The sequence below is a fragment of the Peromyscus leucopus genome, chromosome 8b, assembly GCF_004664715.2.
Source record: "Peromyscus leucopus breed LL Stock chromosome 8b, UCI_PerLeu_2.1, whole genome shotgun sequence".
NCBI classification, from domain to species: Eukaryota; Metazoa; Chordata; class Mammalia; order Rodentia; family Cricetidae; genus Peromyscus; species Peromyscus leucopus.
In genome coordinates, this window is record NC_051086.1 from 42,172,695 (window position 1) to 42,185,694 (window position 13,000).

The 13,000-nt window shown below is 47.4% G+C and overlaps 2 protein-coding genes across 6 annotated transcripts in view; one reads left to right on the forward strand and one right to left on the reverse strand.

The window, feature by feature from the left end:
* The window catches only part of Snap47 (synaptosome associated protein 47), a 77,159-nt gene that overhangs the window by 54,974 nt on the left and 9,185 nt on the right, over window positions 1-13,000 (reverse strand). For 3 of the 5 annotated variants that reach the window (XR_003733119.1, XM_037200954.1, XM_028857164.2), the window contains exon 1: window positions 13-96. The exons of 1 other annotated variant lie outside the window; for it this stretch is intronic. The gene's annotated coding sequence lies outside the window, so the exon portion shown is untranslated. Of the gene's footprint in view, window positions 1-12; window positions 97-13,000 lie in introns of those variants that run through there. One more of the 5 variants, XM_037200952.1, reaches the window with a different exon arrangement.
* Window positions 6-7,803, forward strand: Jmjd4 (jumonji domain containing 4). The gene is given in 8 exon segments (XM_028857163.2): window positions 6-385; window positions 388-606; window positions 795-960; window positions 3,049-3,183; window positions 3,320-3,587; window positions 4,528-4,674; window positions 4,926-5,007; window positions 5,010-7,803. Coding segments are annotated over 8 exon segments (1,275 nt in total). The 5' UTR covers window positions 6-342; the 3' UTR covers window positions 5,225-7,803.

A 13,000-nucleotide genomic window follows, 5' to 3' on the forward strand; every position in this document is an offset into this window, starting at 1 on the left:
AGTACCGCTCACCTGAGGCAAGAGGAGCGCGCGGAAGACGCTGTGGCAAGCGCCACCGGACCACCAAACACAGACGCCAGCCGCTGGGAAGCCGGTCCACCAGCGGGCGAGCGCTCGTGCGCCTGCGCGGGAGGGCGGGACTGCGTAGGGCGCACGCGCACCTGCTGGGAGCGCCAAGGCTTGAGTTCCTGCTGGAATGCTGCCCCTCTGGTGTCTGGTTCCGGGCTCCTTTACTGTGGTTTTCTGATCCAAACTCGTCTTAGGAGGTTTCTCGGCCTCCGCTCCCCATCTAGAGTGTAGTGAGGAGCAGAGCTGGGCCTCCGGGGTCAGGTTCCCCGGTGGATGGATCGAGAGACCCGCCTCTTTGCCGAGCGGCACTACCGGGGCCTCGGGGCCGAGTCCCTGACTGCAGCGGGCCCGCACCCAGCAGTGTGACCTTCATTCAGGCGCCGGACGCCTTCTCCTACGCTGACTTCGTGAAGGGCTTCCTGCTGCCTAACCAGCCCTGCGTGTTTTCCAGCGCCTTCACTGAGAGCTGGGGCAGCCGGCGGCGGTGGGTGACGCCGGCGGGGAAGCCTGACTTCGAGTATCTGCGGCAGAAGTATGGTAGGGCGCAGGCGGACTGACCTGGGGAACTCAGAGCAGACGGGAGGCGTAGACCCCGGGATGGGAGGGTGGCCAGGACCGGACAGACGAGTGGGACCTGGATAATTCGCCCAGAGGGTGGCCGGAACCCAAGGGGATGAAACTGCACGTATGACTCTGCCACTTCTGTGCCGACCCTCTCGCTGCAGGAGACGTGGTTGTACCGGTTGCCAACTGTGGAGTGCGGGAATACAATTCAAACCCCAAGGAGCACATGCCCTTCCGTGACTATATCGATTACTGGAAGGAGTACATCCAAGGAGGTTGCTCCTCCCCTCGGGGCTGCCTCTATCTCAAGGACTGGCACCTGTGCAGGTAATAGGGCCGGCCGGCGGATGGCTGCTGGGGACTTTCCCTAAGCAGCGAGTGCAGGCCTTATTGGTAGAGCATTCCTACTGCACTCAGAGGGGTTACCTCTGCAGTAGAGTTCTAGTCTGTCTCAAAACTGGTGGGAGGGTGGTTCCCTGGGAGGGTCACCATACCAGCCCAGGTGGACTGTCATGAGGAAAATAAGTCTTGTGTAGTTCTTGTATGGCCTCTGCTGTATAATGTTTGAGCAGGTTCTCTCAGATCCTCTGGGACTGCCCTCTCCTGACCCCACTGAGGACAGGTTTGTTTCTTCCACGGTTGTTCCGGGGATTCTTGCTGTCTACTGGCCCATTCTAGACTCTCAAAAGGAGCAAGTGACCTTTCTACAACCGCTCTCACCCCACTTTGAAAATCCCTTATTATTTAAAGAGGCACTGAACACCCTCCCTGATTAGCCTCTTCTTTTCTCACACATCAACTTATGACAGCTTTACTTAGGAGATTTTTGACTTTGTGATGTTTGCAAGAGTGCAGTGCATTTGGTAGAAACTACTTCAAGATTTGAATTTTGCTGTTTTCCCAGGCTAGCCGTATGTGGTCTGTTTCTTCCCCATCCCTTTCCTCTATGTTGGACAGTGTCAAGAAGCCATACCCACTTCCAACCCATGGATCTACTGAAATGATCACACTTCTAGAGTATGCTGTACTGCTCTGCTGAGCTACAGTGGTTGTCCATTTAGGCACACTGCTGCCTTTTTCTTATTGGAGTGCTAAGGTCTTGAGCATCTAAACACATGCTGTTAGTACATTTTTAAATTTATGATATTTCCAACTTGGACATGTCAGTCCATAAGCCCACTACATCTGAGGAGTTTGGGCTGCACCTAAGACCCAGCCCACATGATGCTCACTTTGGGAAGAGCATCACTTCTTTCCATGGTGGTCCTGGGACTGGGTGTTTTCTCTGCCTTTCACAAGCACAGACTGTTGTGCTCAGAACCCCAGCAAAAGGCACAGTGGACAGGTGAATTCCTGTATCCCTTGTGTGCAAAATAAGGCTCAGAACTGTAGAATGGGATGGAATTCAGGCCCCTGCAATTTCCACAACTGACCAGATACAAAACACCAGCCTCCAGCTACCTTGGCATACTACTACTTCTTGTTTAGGCAGAAAACTGTCTATGCAGGAGCTGGGTAAAGCGTAACTAGACACTGGTCCTGAATCAGTATAATGTTGAAACAGGTACAGATGGACTCACAGGCCTAAATACTGCCCTGTGTAGTAGTTTAAAATTTTAGGTAAACATTTGAGTTGGATTGTTTTGTTTTTTGTTGCAGGGGGTAATGAATATTTCCCAGATATTACACTGGCATATTTATGCTAAAAAAATTGTTCATTGTATTTAAATCCAATGTTTGATCATACTTTTGTCTGGAAGACCCTGAAACCAAAAAGGGCAGAAGGCGGCATGGAGTCGCATAATCAGGAGGCCACAGGGGAAGTGATGCCTGAGCAGCATTTAAGAGTTTGCTGAGTGCTCAAAGGCAGGCAGTCCTGATGTGTGGGGACCTACAGATAATTTGTTGCTACTGGGACCCTGCCTATCTCTGTTTGTTGTTGGGAGTTACAGGCACACATGTGAGTCTAGAAGCTTTTTCCAGAATGATGTTGATGGGAGTTGTGCCTTCTCTGAGGCTAGTGTTAATATGATCCAGTGTTTGAGGACCCAAATGATGGGTTTTGAGGCTCTCACACCTGGGGCTGCAGCCTGGAGTTGCCAGGTAGTGTTCCACTCTCTAATATTGGTGAAGAAGGAGGCCATTAGCTCAGGAACTGGGATGATGCTCACCTTGTGTTTGGAGCCCCAGTGACCACTGCCTAAGCGGCATGGTTATGCCATGATGCCCCCAAAGTCATTTTATCTTCAGCATTCTGAACTGAGCAACTTGAGGTTCAGCTCAGGTCCTCAGGATCTGCAGCAGTCAAGTCCACTAGGGCTGGGTGATCTTAGGTGGCCCTATTTGATGTGGGTGGGCCTGCTGGGATGGGACTCAGGGTAGATTAGTGCTATATAGATCCTGTGCTTTCCTCAGAGACTCCTTGGTGGATGACCTGGAAGAGATATTCACCCTGCCTGTGTACTTCTCATCAGACTGGCTGAATGAGTTCTGGGACGTCCTCAATGTGGATGACTACCGCTTTGTCTACGCGGGGCCCAGGGGCACCTGGTAATGACAGAAGGGACTTGGGCACCTGGTGAAGATGAGATGGGAGGTGTGACCATCTAGGGCATCTGCCTAGAGGCCAGCAAAAACCAGGGTCCACACAGGACTCCACAACACAAACCTAAAGCCCTTGCTGTAGGTCTCCCTTCCATGCGGATATCTTCCGCTCCTTCAGCTGGTCAGTGAACATCTGTGGGAGGAAGAAATGGTTGTTCTTCCCGCCAGGGCAGGAGGAGGCCCTTCGGGACTGCCACGGTAACCTGCCCTATGATGTGACTTCCGCCGAGCTCCTGGACACTCGCCTCTATCCCAGGATCCAGCACAGCAGCCTACCCCTTGAAGTCATACAGGAGGCTGGTGAGATGGTATTTGTGCCCAGCGGGTGGCACCATCAAGTGTACAACCTGGTAAGACAGTGCATATGACCCTGTTTCTACCAGACTCTCTCCCTCTACATCCCCAACTGCCTGTGTAGAAAGAAGGCAGTATTATTCCTCTGCAAGGGCTGAAGGTAGGGTAGGGAAGCCACAAGTGAGACTACGGAGAACTTATCCCCTAGCCCTGTTCTAACTTGGTTCTTCTTTCTCTTTTTTTGGGGGGGAGGGGGGCGTTTCGAGACAGGGTTTCTCTGTGTAGCTTTGCGCCTTTCCTGGAACTAACTCTGTAATCCAAGTTGGCCTCGAACTCACAGAGATCCACCTGCTTCTGCCTCCCGAGTGCTGGGATTAAAGGCGTGCGCCACCACTGCCCGGCTGGTTCCTCTTTCTCTCATCCCAATGTGTTAGCCCCATCATGAGATGAGATCAGCATTTCTTGGCTGCCATGGCTGAGTGTCTGTTTTCTACCTTTGCCCACTATTCTTTCATTTCTGTTGCTGTGACAAACTACTCTGACAAAAAGCAACTTAGAGGAGAAAAGGTTTATTCCAAATTACAGCTTATCATTGTGGGGAAGTCAGGGCGGGAACTTGAAATGACTAGTCACATCACATCCACAGTCAAGAATAGAGAAATGAATGTATGTATGTTTATTTGTGCTTGACTCGGTTTTTCTACTCTTACACAGTTCAGGACCCTCTGCTTAGGGAATGGTGGTGCTACACACACAGTGGGTCTTCCCACATCAATTAAGACAGTCTCCCCACAGACATGAGCACAGGCCAATCCAATGTAGATAATTCCTCATTGAGATTATCTTCTCAAGTAATTCTAGATTGTGTCAAGTTGACAGTTAAAACTATCACACTCACCCAAAGCACCAAGCCTGGTGGGCCTGGAATGGGATTTCATTTGCTCACCAAAGGTGATATCTGCTGTTGCCTCATGGAGCTTGTCCTCTGCCCTCCAGGACGACACCATCTCTATCAACCACAACTGGGTCAATGGCTGCAACCTGGCTAACATGTGGCACTTCTTGCAGCAAGAACTCCAGGCAGTACAGCAGGAGGTCAGAGAATGGAAGGACTCCATGCCTGACTGGCACCACCACTGCCAGGTGAGAAGCAGCCTGCCCATGTCGAGTCAGCTTCGGGTCCAGTACAGATGCCAGGGCCAGGCTTCGTGACTCAGACACACACACACACACACACACCCTACCCCCCGGCCACCATCCTGGCTTTATACCTTTGTCTCTGGGTCCCATCTTAGCCCCTGACACCTGGGTGTGTGGGAGGGATCTTTGCACACCAGAGCAGTCTGAGTCTGCATGTGACCCCAGGGCTTACTTGCCCTTTCCTTTTGACCCAGGTCATCATGAAGTCCTGTACAGGGATCAATTTTGAAGAATTTTACCACTTCCTCAAGGTCATCGCTGAGAAGAGGCTTCTTGTCCTGAGCAAGGCCTGAAGGGGGACACAGGGGACAGCGCAGGCCCAAGGCTGGGCCTGCAGCAGGCTGCATTTGATGTTGGACGCCTTGCAGATGTGCTGGCCTCTGTGGTTGCACATCCTGACTTTCAGAGAGTGGACACCAACGCCTTCTCACCACAGCCAGGGCAGCTGCTTCAGCAGCTGGAGGATACTGTGGCTGCTGCTAAGGCCCTTTAGTACTCTACAGTCGTGATATAGAAAGAATTCTGGAGGGCAGCTTCAGAATTGCCGCAGGGCCCCGCCCAGGCTACCCTTCCTTGAGGCCTAGGACGTACCTCAAGGCTGTGCAGGTGCAGTTCTTGCAGTGTGGGCAGACACAGTCTTGCCCATCTAATGCTATTTCCCAGTATCTAGGCCCTGGATCTTAAGGAAAGTCCAGCCAAAACGGGAATTTAACTCATGGGGGCTAGAGGGATATTCACCCATTTAGCCTGTAACAAGCCTGCCAAGAACTTAATTGAGTGGTGATCATGAAACCGGGTTTCCTTGGAGCCTTCCAACCTCGCCTAGTGATCCTAGGACTCCTGAGTGATGGATATCCAGTCTGCTTACTTGGAGGTGACCCTGTGTGACCTGGGACATAGATAGAGATGCATATATGCAGTTGCCTTCCAAGCCTCTGTGTCCTCTAGTTCTGTCCTGGGAGCTCCAGCAGCTGGACTGGAAGAGTTAACCTGGGTATGGCAAGTGGCAGGGGACTTCTTAAGATGGATGTTGTTCCCCTGTGGCTGGAGGCACAGTGCTAGGTGGCTAAAAAACCCCAAATACTGATCTAGCCAAGTCCCCAGGATGGAGATGATGTGCAGGACTAGGGGGAAGTAGCATTCTTCCCCACAACACTCCTTCAAGGCCTGGGCTCCTATGCTAACGCTGTGCCAGCCCATCTAACGCTGTGCCCATCTAATGCTGTGCTAGCCCAACTTCTGCCCAAGGGCACAGGGCTAAGTCCAGAGCAGAAGTATAGGGAGTCTTGTAGAGGAGACAGATACCCCAGTCTCAGGCTGGTGCTGGATGAGGCAGTGCCTCCTTCGTTGGCTGCACTCCCTGCCTGTGCTTCTTAGATGGAGACAAGTCATTGCTTAATGGCCTGCATGGCTCCACATAATATCCCATACTTCTGGCACCTGCACGCCACCACGTTCACTGTGCTATTTCTAGGAATAGGGGGTTGTGGCTAAGAACAGAGGTGCACAGCCTGTGTGAGAGCCAGCTGCTTACTCTGGGCCCCAGCATGAACCACCAAGATGAGGCACAGCTGTACATACAGTGTTGGACTTGTAGACCTTTTTGGAGACAGCTTTGCCTAAACCTGCAGCCTTCATGTTCAGAGGTGGGGCCTCACAGACAGAAGGAAATTATAAGCAGAATTAGCCACAGCCTTTGCAGAGATCCTATGCAGGACCTGGTGCCGGTGACACACCTTGTCATCCCCAGGAAAACCCTCTGGGTAGGACCTCCTGAGAATGTTTTTGGAGGAGCCACTTGAGGCTTAGAGCACTGAATTTTTAAGGCACAACCTGCAGAGTGGCACTAATGCTAATTTACCCTGTGAACTGTAGGTCCTACACAGACTAGATAAGTAAGAATTTGGATAGGGGCAGGGGCACCTGTATCTCTGCCCTGCCTGCCACACAGGTCTCCTCTTGGTTGGGACTACTGGGGAGGTGCTGAAGCTCCGTGGCTAGGAGGATATCTCTTGGTGTTAGATGTAGAATCAATCAATAAATTAATCAATTATTTATTTATTTATTTATTTATTAATACCTTCAAGCGCTTTGCCAGCTAAAAATAGTAACACCTCCAGTTTCAGAGCGTTTACCAGCAGCATTGTCCCAGGGAATCCTCAAACATGACCAGGCAGATAAGCCTGCCCAGGTGGTGCCTTTGAGCTCCTGACCAGGGTGTGGTATCTGGGGCCCTGGCTCCTTTCAGTTGTGAAGACACTTTACAAAAGTGGCCCAGCAACTTAATGGGGCAGTTAGCCTTCCTTACTCCAGATTTGCAAAATTAAGGAAAGTTAACACCCTGGGCCATGTGTGACAGACATTACCTACTATGTACTCCCATGACCATCCTAACTAGAAATAACAGTCACACAGCTCAGCAGGTAAAGGTGCTTGCTGTGCACATCTGTGCCCCTGAGTTTGCACCCCAGAATCCATGTGAGTGGAAGGAGGTGTAGGAGAGGAGCCCCTTCATCTACCTCACAGACTGCCAAAACCCTTTCTTGCACCAAGGCTGCCACAATTTGATGCTTGTGTAAGGACCTCTGCTCAGTAGCTGTCTGTCCAGCCTTGGATTGTTACCACTCTTGTTGCTGATCCTTGTAGCTAAAACTTAGTTTTTCGTGATCTATAATCTCCTTATTTTACCTTTGCAACTTCCTGTTGCCCCAACCACCATGGGTACAGCCTTAGTTTACTGGCACGTGTTCCCACTGTGACATGGCTATTTACAAGAAGTAATGTCTTTTGGAAGATTATTTGGATGGACAGTTAAATATCCTCCGCCTAGTTATGCCAACACTTGAAAAGCTTTAATGAAAGGAAAACGTCCTAATCCCAAGAAGGGCTTCCTCTGCACTCCAATGCTTCTGGGTCCAGCCTCAACTACTGACCAAGGTATTTAACCTCTATTTGCAGAATTGGAGATAAGCCCCCACTACTCAGATCAGAATCTGACTAAGGGTGATGAGTGGGTTCCACAGCTGTTCTAAACTGTTGAGATGGAATAAAAAAAAAATGGGCAAAATGCAAGCAAGATGACTCATGATTTAATATGAAGGAGAGCTATACCCTTCTCCCCACCAGTCCGCCTTCCATTCCCCATTGTCAACATTATCCAACTGTGATCCAGAAATACTAAGTGAATGAAAGCAGATGTTTTGATCACATTCATACAACTTACTACAGTATATTGTTAGAGTTCTATTATGACTTCTTTCCTTACTATGCTTTATAAATTGTGATAGCCAGGTGGTGGTGGCACATACCTTTAATCCCAGCACTCATGGCAGGATCTCTGAGTTCGAGGTCAGAGTGAGTTCCAGGACAGCCAAAGCTGTTACAGAAAGAAACTTGTCTTGGGGGGTAAAAAAGTTTTACTTTTAGGTTGAATTTTTATATTAATTTCATCCAGTTCTAACTGAAATGAACATCTAAGAATTAACTCCTAAACTCATTTGAGACTAAAGGAAAAGGAATTGGGTAGAGTGAGCTCTAAATAAAAGCTTAGATCTTGATATCACTTGAAAAGTTTGGTCCAGATCTTCCCCATGATTAATTTAGCCTATGAACAGGTTACTTTAACCTGCTGCATTTTGTCATAAATATAATTAAAGTTTGTATGCCAGAGTACTTCATATAACAATATTGCTCTGTGTACTGGTTAGCTTTTGTGAACTTGACACAAACCTATACATATCTGAGAATAAAAAATCATAATTAAGAAAAATACCTAAGATTGGTACATGGGCAAAACTGGAGCATTTTCTTGATTAATGATTGAGGTGGGGAAGGTACCACCTTGGGCAGGTAGGACTGCAGTATGTAAGAAACCAAACTAAGCAAACTAGGAAGAGCAAGCCAGTGAGCAGTGTTCCTCCCTGGCTTGTTTCAGTTCCTGCCCTGTTTGCATTCCTATTACCTGGAAATGTAAAATGGAATAAACACATTCCTCCCTGTAGTGGTTTGAATAAGAATGGTCCCCATAGGCTTGTGTATTTGAATGCTTGGTCTCTAATTGGTAGAACTATTCAGGAAGGATTAAGAAATGTGGCTTTATTGGAGGAGGTGTGTCACTGGGGGTGTGTGTTGAAGGTTCAAAAGCCCATCTCATTCCCAGTTAGCTCTCTTTGCCTCCTACTTTTTTAAAAAATATACTTTATTTTATGTGCACATTTATCTGTGAGGGTGTTGGGTCCCCTGGAAATGGAATTATAAACAGTTGTAAGCTGCCATGTGGGTGCTGGAAATTGAACCTGGGTCCTCTGGAATTCCAGAGCAGCCAGTGCTCTTAACCACTGGGCCATCTCTCCAGCCCTGCCTCCTACTTTTGAGAAAGGATGTAAGCTTCAGCATCATGCCTGACTGCCTGTCTGCTGCCATGACTCTGACTGTGATGCTTCTGGATTCTAATCCCCTGGAACTGTGAGCCCCAACAAATGCTTTCTTTCATAATTTGCCTTAGTCATGACATTTTGTCACATCAATAGAAAAGCGACTGAGACACTCCCCAAGCTGCTTTTGGTCAGTGTTTTATCACAACAATAGAAACTTAAAATATTCTATTATAGTTCTTGGTCAAATAAAAATAGAGATTTCATAGATATTAGCTTTCTTTTGCCACCAAAGCCATGCATCTTTCCTGCTAGTTATGATTAGATTTTGGTATCTTCATCACAGTGTCCTGGGTTCAATTCCCAGTCAGAGAACCATGGCAAATTTTTAGCCCACCATTTAAGAAGCTTTAACTTACTACTGTATAATCCTTTTTATGTCTTATCAAGAATGAATGCCGCCGGGCAGTGGTGGCGCACGCCTTTAATCCCAGCACTCGGGAGGCAGAGGCAGGCGGATCTTTGTGAGTTTGAGGCCAGCCTGGTTTCCAAAGCGAGTTCCAGGAAAGGCGCAAAGCTACACAGAGAAACCCTGTCTCGAAAAACCAAAAAAAAAAAAAAAAAAAAAGAATGAATGCCTTTAACAGCTAGGTGGTGGTGGTGTGGTGCCCACCTTTAATCCCAGCACCCAGGAGGCAGAAGCAGGGTCTCTGAGTTCAAGGCCAGCCTGGTCTACAGAGTGAATTCTAGGAATCCTTTCCTTTTTTTATAAGAGCTTAAGATAAAATGAAATGCCTATTAATGGGAATAAAGATGGGCTCTGATACTTACTAGCCTCAAAAACATGTAAAAATTACTTACTTACTCGAAACACTGAAACCACATTGATAGTGTTAATGGTGGGTGTCTTCCTCAATTGTTTCTCCCTTATTTTTACAGACAGGGTATCTCGCTGAACTTGCAATTTACTGATTCAGCTACAGTTGTTAGCTACTGAGCTCTAGGGATCTGCCTTTCTCTATCTCACTAGCACTGGACTACAGACATGCATTGCCATATCCAGCTTTTTACAGGAGAGTTGGGGTCTAAACTCAGGTCCTCAGGCTTACATAGCAAGCACTTTACGAACAACTATTTTCCCAGTCCCAAGAAAGCAACATCTGGGCAGGGGATGTTAAAGCACCTCATTTGGTAGAATGCTTGCCTAGCATGCATGAAGTCGTGGGTTTGATTCACAGTATTAAGTAGATCAACCATGATGGTGTATACCTATAAATCCAGAAGTCTAAGGTCCATCTAGGATACATGAGATCCTATCTCAAAGGAAAAAACAAAGAAACAAACAATGGTCTGGCATGGTGATGCTCGCCTTTAATCCCAGCACTCAGGAGGCAGAGACAGGAGGATCTCTATGAGTTTGAGCCCAGCCTGGGCTACATGTGAATTCCAGGACAGCCAAGGCTATGTAAAGAGACCCTGTCTGAAAAAAGACAAACCCAACTGTTTGTTGCCTGTGAGAAACATACCTAATTGACAGATTCACACAGGAAGAGTAGAAGTGATGGAGGGAAAGAGAATGGAACAAATGCAAAGCTAAGCACAGCAATAAAAAGTGGCCATATCAGGTATTGTTTCCTTCTTGCTGAGGTGAAAAGGTAGGCAGGTTTCACTTTTTTCTCTTGCTTCTCAATGTTCACAAGGCATGACAAGAGAGTGATTAGTCATTTTCCCTCAGATCTACAGGACGAAGTGTTGTATGGAGCCAGGTTTTGTCTTGTCAGCTGGTGCATGCAAGCTTAGACAATGACCTCTGTGGGTCTGAAATTATACATGTGATCTCTGTATGCAGGACTTGCAATGGGAGAATATAGGAGCTGCCTTCCAATCATAATGACTCACCCATAGACCACACCCAGCTAGCTGTTTCCTCACACCAGGCATGATCTGCCAGTGCAAGTGTGGGAAATTCCCAAGAAGTGGCTGCATTTCTACTAAATGCCTCTTCGGGGCTAAGACTGGAAGAAAAAAAAAAAAAAACAGTCTAAGAGGGAGCAGACACTGAGTGATCCTCCACACCCTGCCACACTAGTTCCTGTGCCCAGCTGCTACTCATCCATACACAGGTTGTCCAAATTTTTCTCTCAAGATTCCAACCAAAGATCCCAAGTAGAAGTCGCTGTACTTCTCTCTGCAGCACAGCCAGAATTTCTCGTCACATAGGTCTGAGTTTGGAAATCTGGGTCTTAGTCACAGCCAGATTTATTTACCCTTACTGCTCCTTAGGGTAGTTACTTAGCTGGTGAAGAGGAATGGCCACTGAGACATGTAGAAATAAATATGCAAATGTCTATGACCCCCATAGCCATCAGGTTTGATAAAGTTGTGGCAGTAGAGTGGAACATATAAATCAGTATATAAAAGGGAACAGTGATAGAAACAACCCAGGGGGAAGGAACAGTTTGGAAAGCCCACCCCAGCTGAAGCTTAAGCATACTTAAAGAAGAGCACACTGTATAAATAATGTATTAAGATCCCGATATGTTGGTTAGCCTCTGATCTTTCTCCCCAGCTAAGGCCCATCTCCCTTCTGGGAAGCACTCTTCTTATTAAACTTTCTCTGCTTGTAATGCTAACCACATCCCTGTAGAATTCCTTCTAGGGTGCCCTCTAGGCTCCAATCTTAGCCTACAACTGAGCACAGCCTGTGTTTTCTTCATCTCTGCTTGATGTCAGCAGTGTCCATGAGTATCCCGATAGTCTAGACCACAACACTTCATAAAATAGTTGTACAATTATGTAGTGAACACAGTCATCTAAAGGTGTGTGGATTCTCAGGCATTAAAGGCTGAACAGTGATAGATGTTGTGGTGTTAACTATCTATCATTAGTTGTGCTATAGGATCCTGAAAACTATCCAAGCCTCACCTAAGGACAAACATAGGTGATGCCATGGGCTGACATTTCACAGCCATGTGAAGACTTCCCTTGGAATCCAAGATAAATGCAGGAGATGCATGGGTTTGTGGCACCATTGGCCAGTTTTGATGTCACAGGATGCCATGGAACCTCCATCAGGTCCTGTAAGATAAGGCTATGGTGTGTGACATGGTAATCCCAGAATCTAGGTTTTGAAACACAAAGGGTACCTTCCTTAGGTGTGAGATGAAGTAGGTACTGGGGCATGTAGCATTCTTAACCACTTTTTGTAGGTATGAGACCTAGATGAAGCCTTCTGGAAGCCTTATAGTATAAGCCCAAGTAGTGCCCAGGGTTGTTTTGTTTGTTTGTTTGTTTGTTTTTTCAGAATCTCTTAAGTCTTATTTGCTCTGAAAATCATCCCTAAGCACTATGGGATATTGAAAGGTAACATTTGGATTTTGAGTCTGGTGTCTAATCTCTTCTAGGAGTAAAATGAGAGACCATCTTACATCCCTTGAGTAGAGGAAAGATGATGCTAGGCCTTAAAACTTTGATATGTGTAATCCTACAGGATGTGGATAGGGATGTTTGTAGATCATATATTGGTAGTTTTGTAGGGACCTAGTCTAAAGCTTTGAGAGCCATATTCCCAGAGGTAAAGAGTAAGACCTTCCTACGCCAGGCGGTGGTGGTGCACGCCTTTAATTCCATCACTAGGGAGACAGAGCCAGGCGAATCTCTGTGAGTTCAAGGCCAGCCAACCTGGTCTACAGATCGAGATCCAGGACAGGCACCAAAACTACACAGAGAAACCCTGTCTCGAAAAACCTAAAAAAAAAAAAAAGGGGGGGGGAGTAGGACTTTCCTTAGTCCACTGAATATTTTTTTTTTTTTTTAATATCCCTCACTGTCATGGAACTCACTGTGTAGACCAGGCTGGCCTCAAACTCAGAGACCCTTCTGTCTCTGTCTCACTA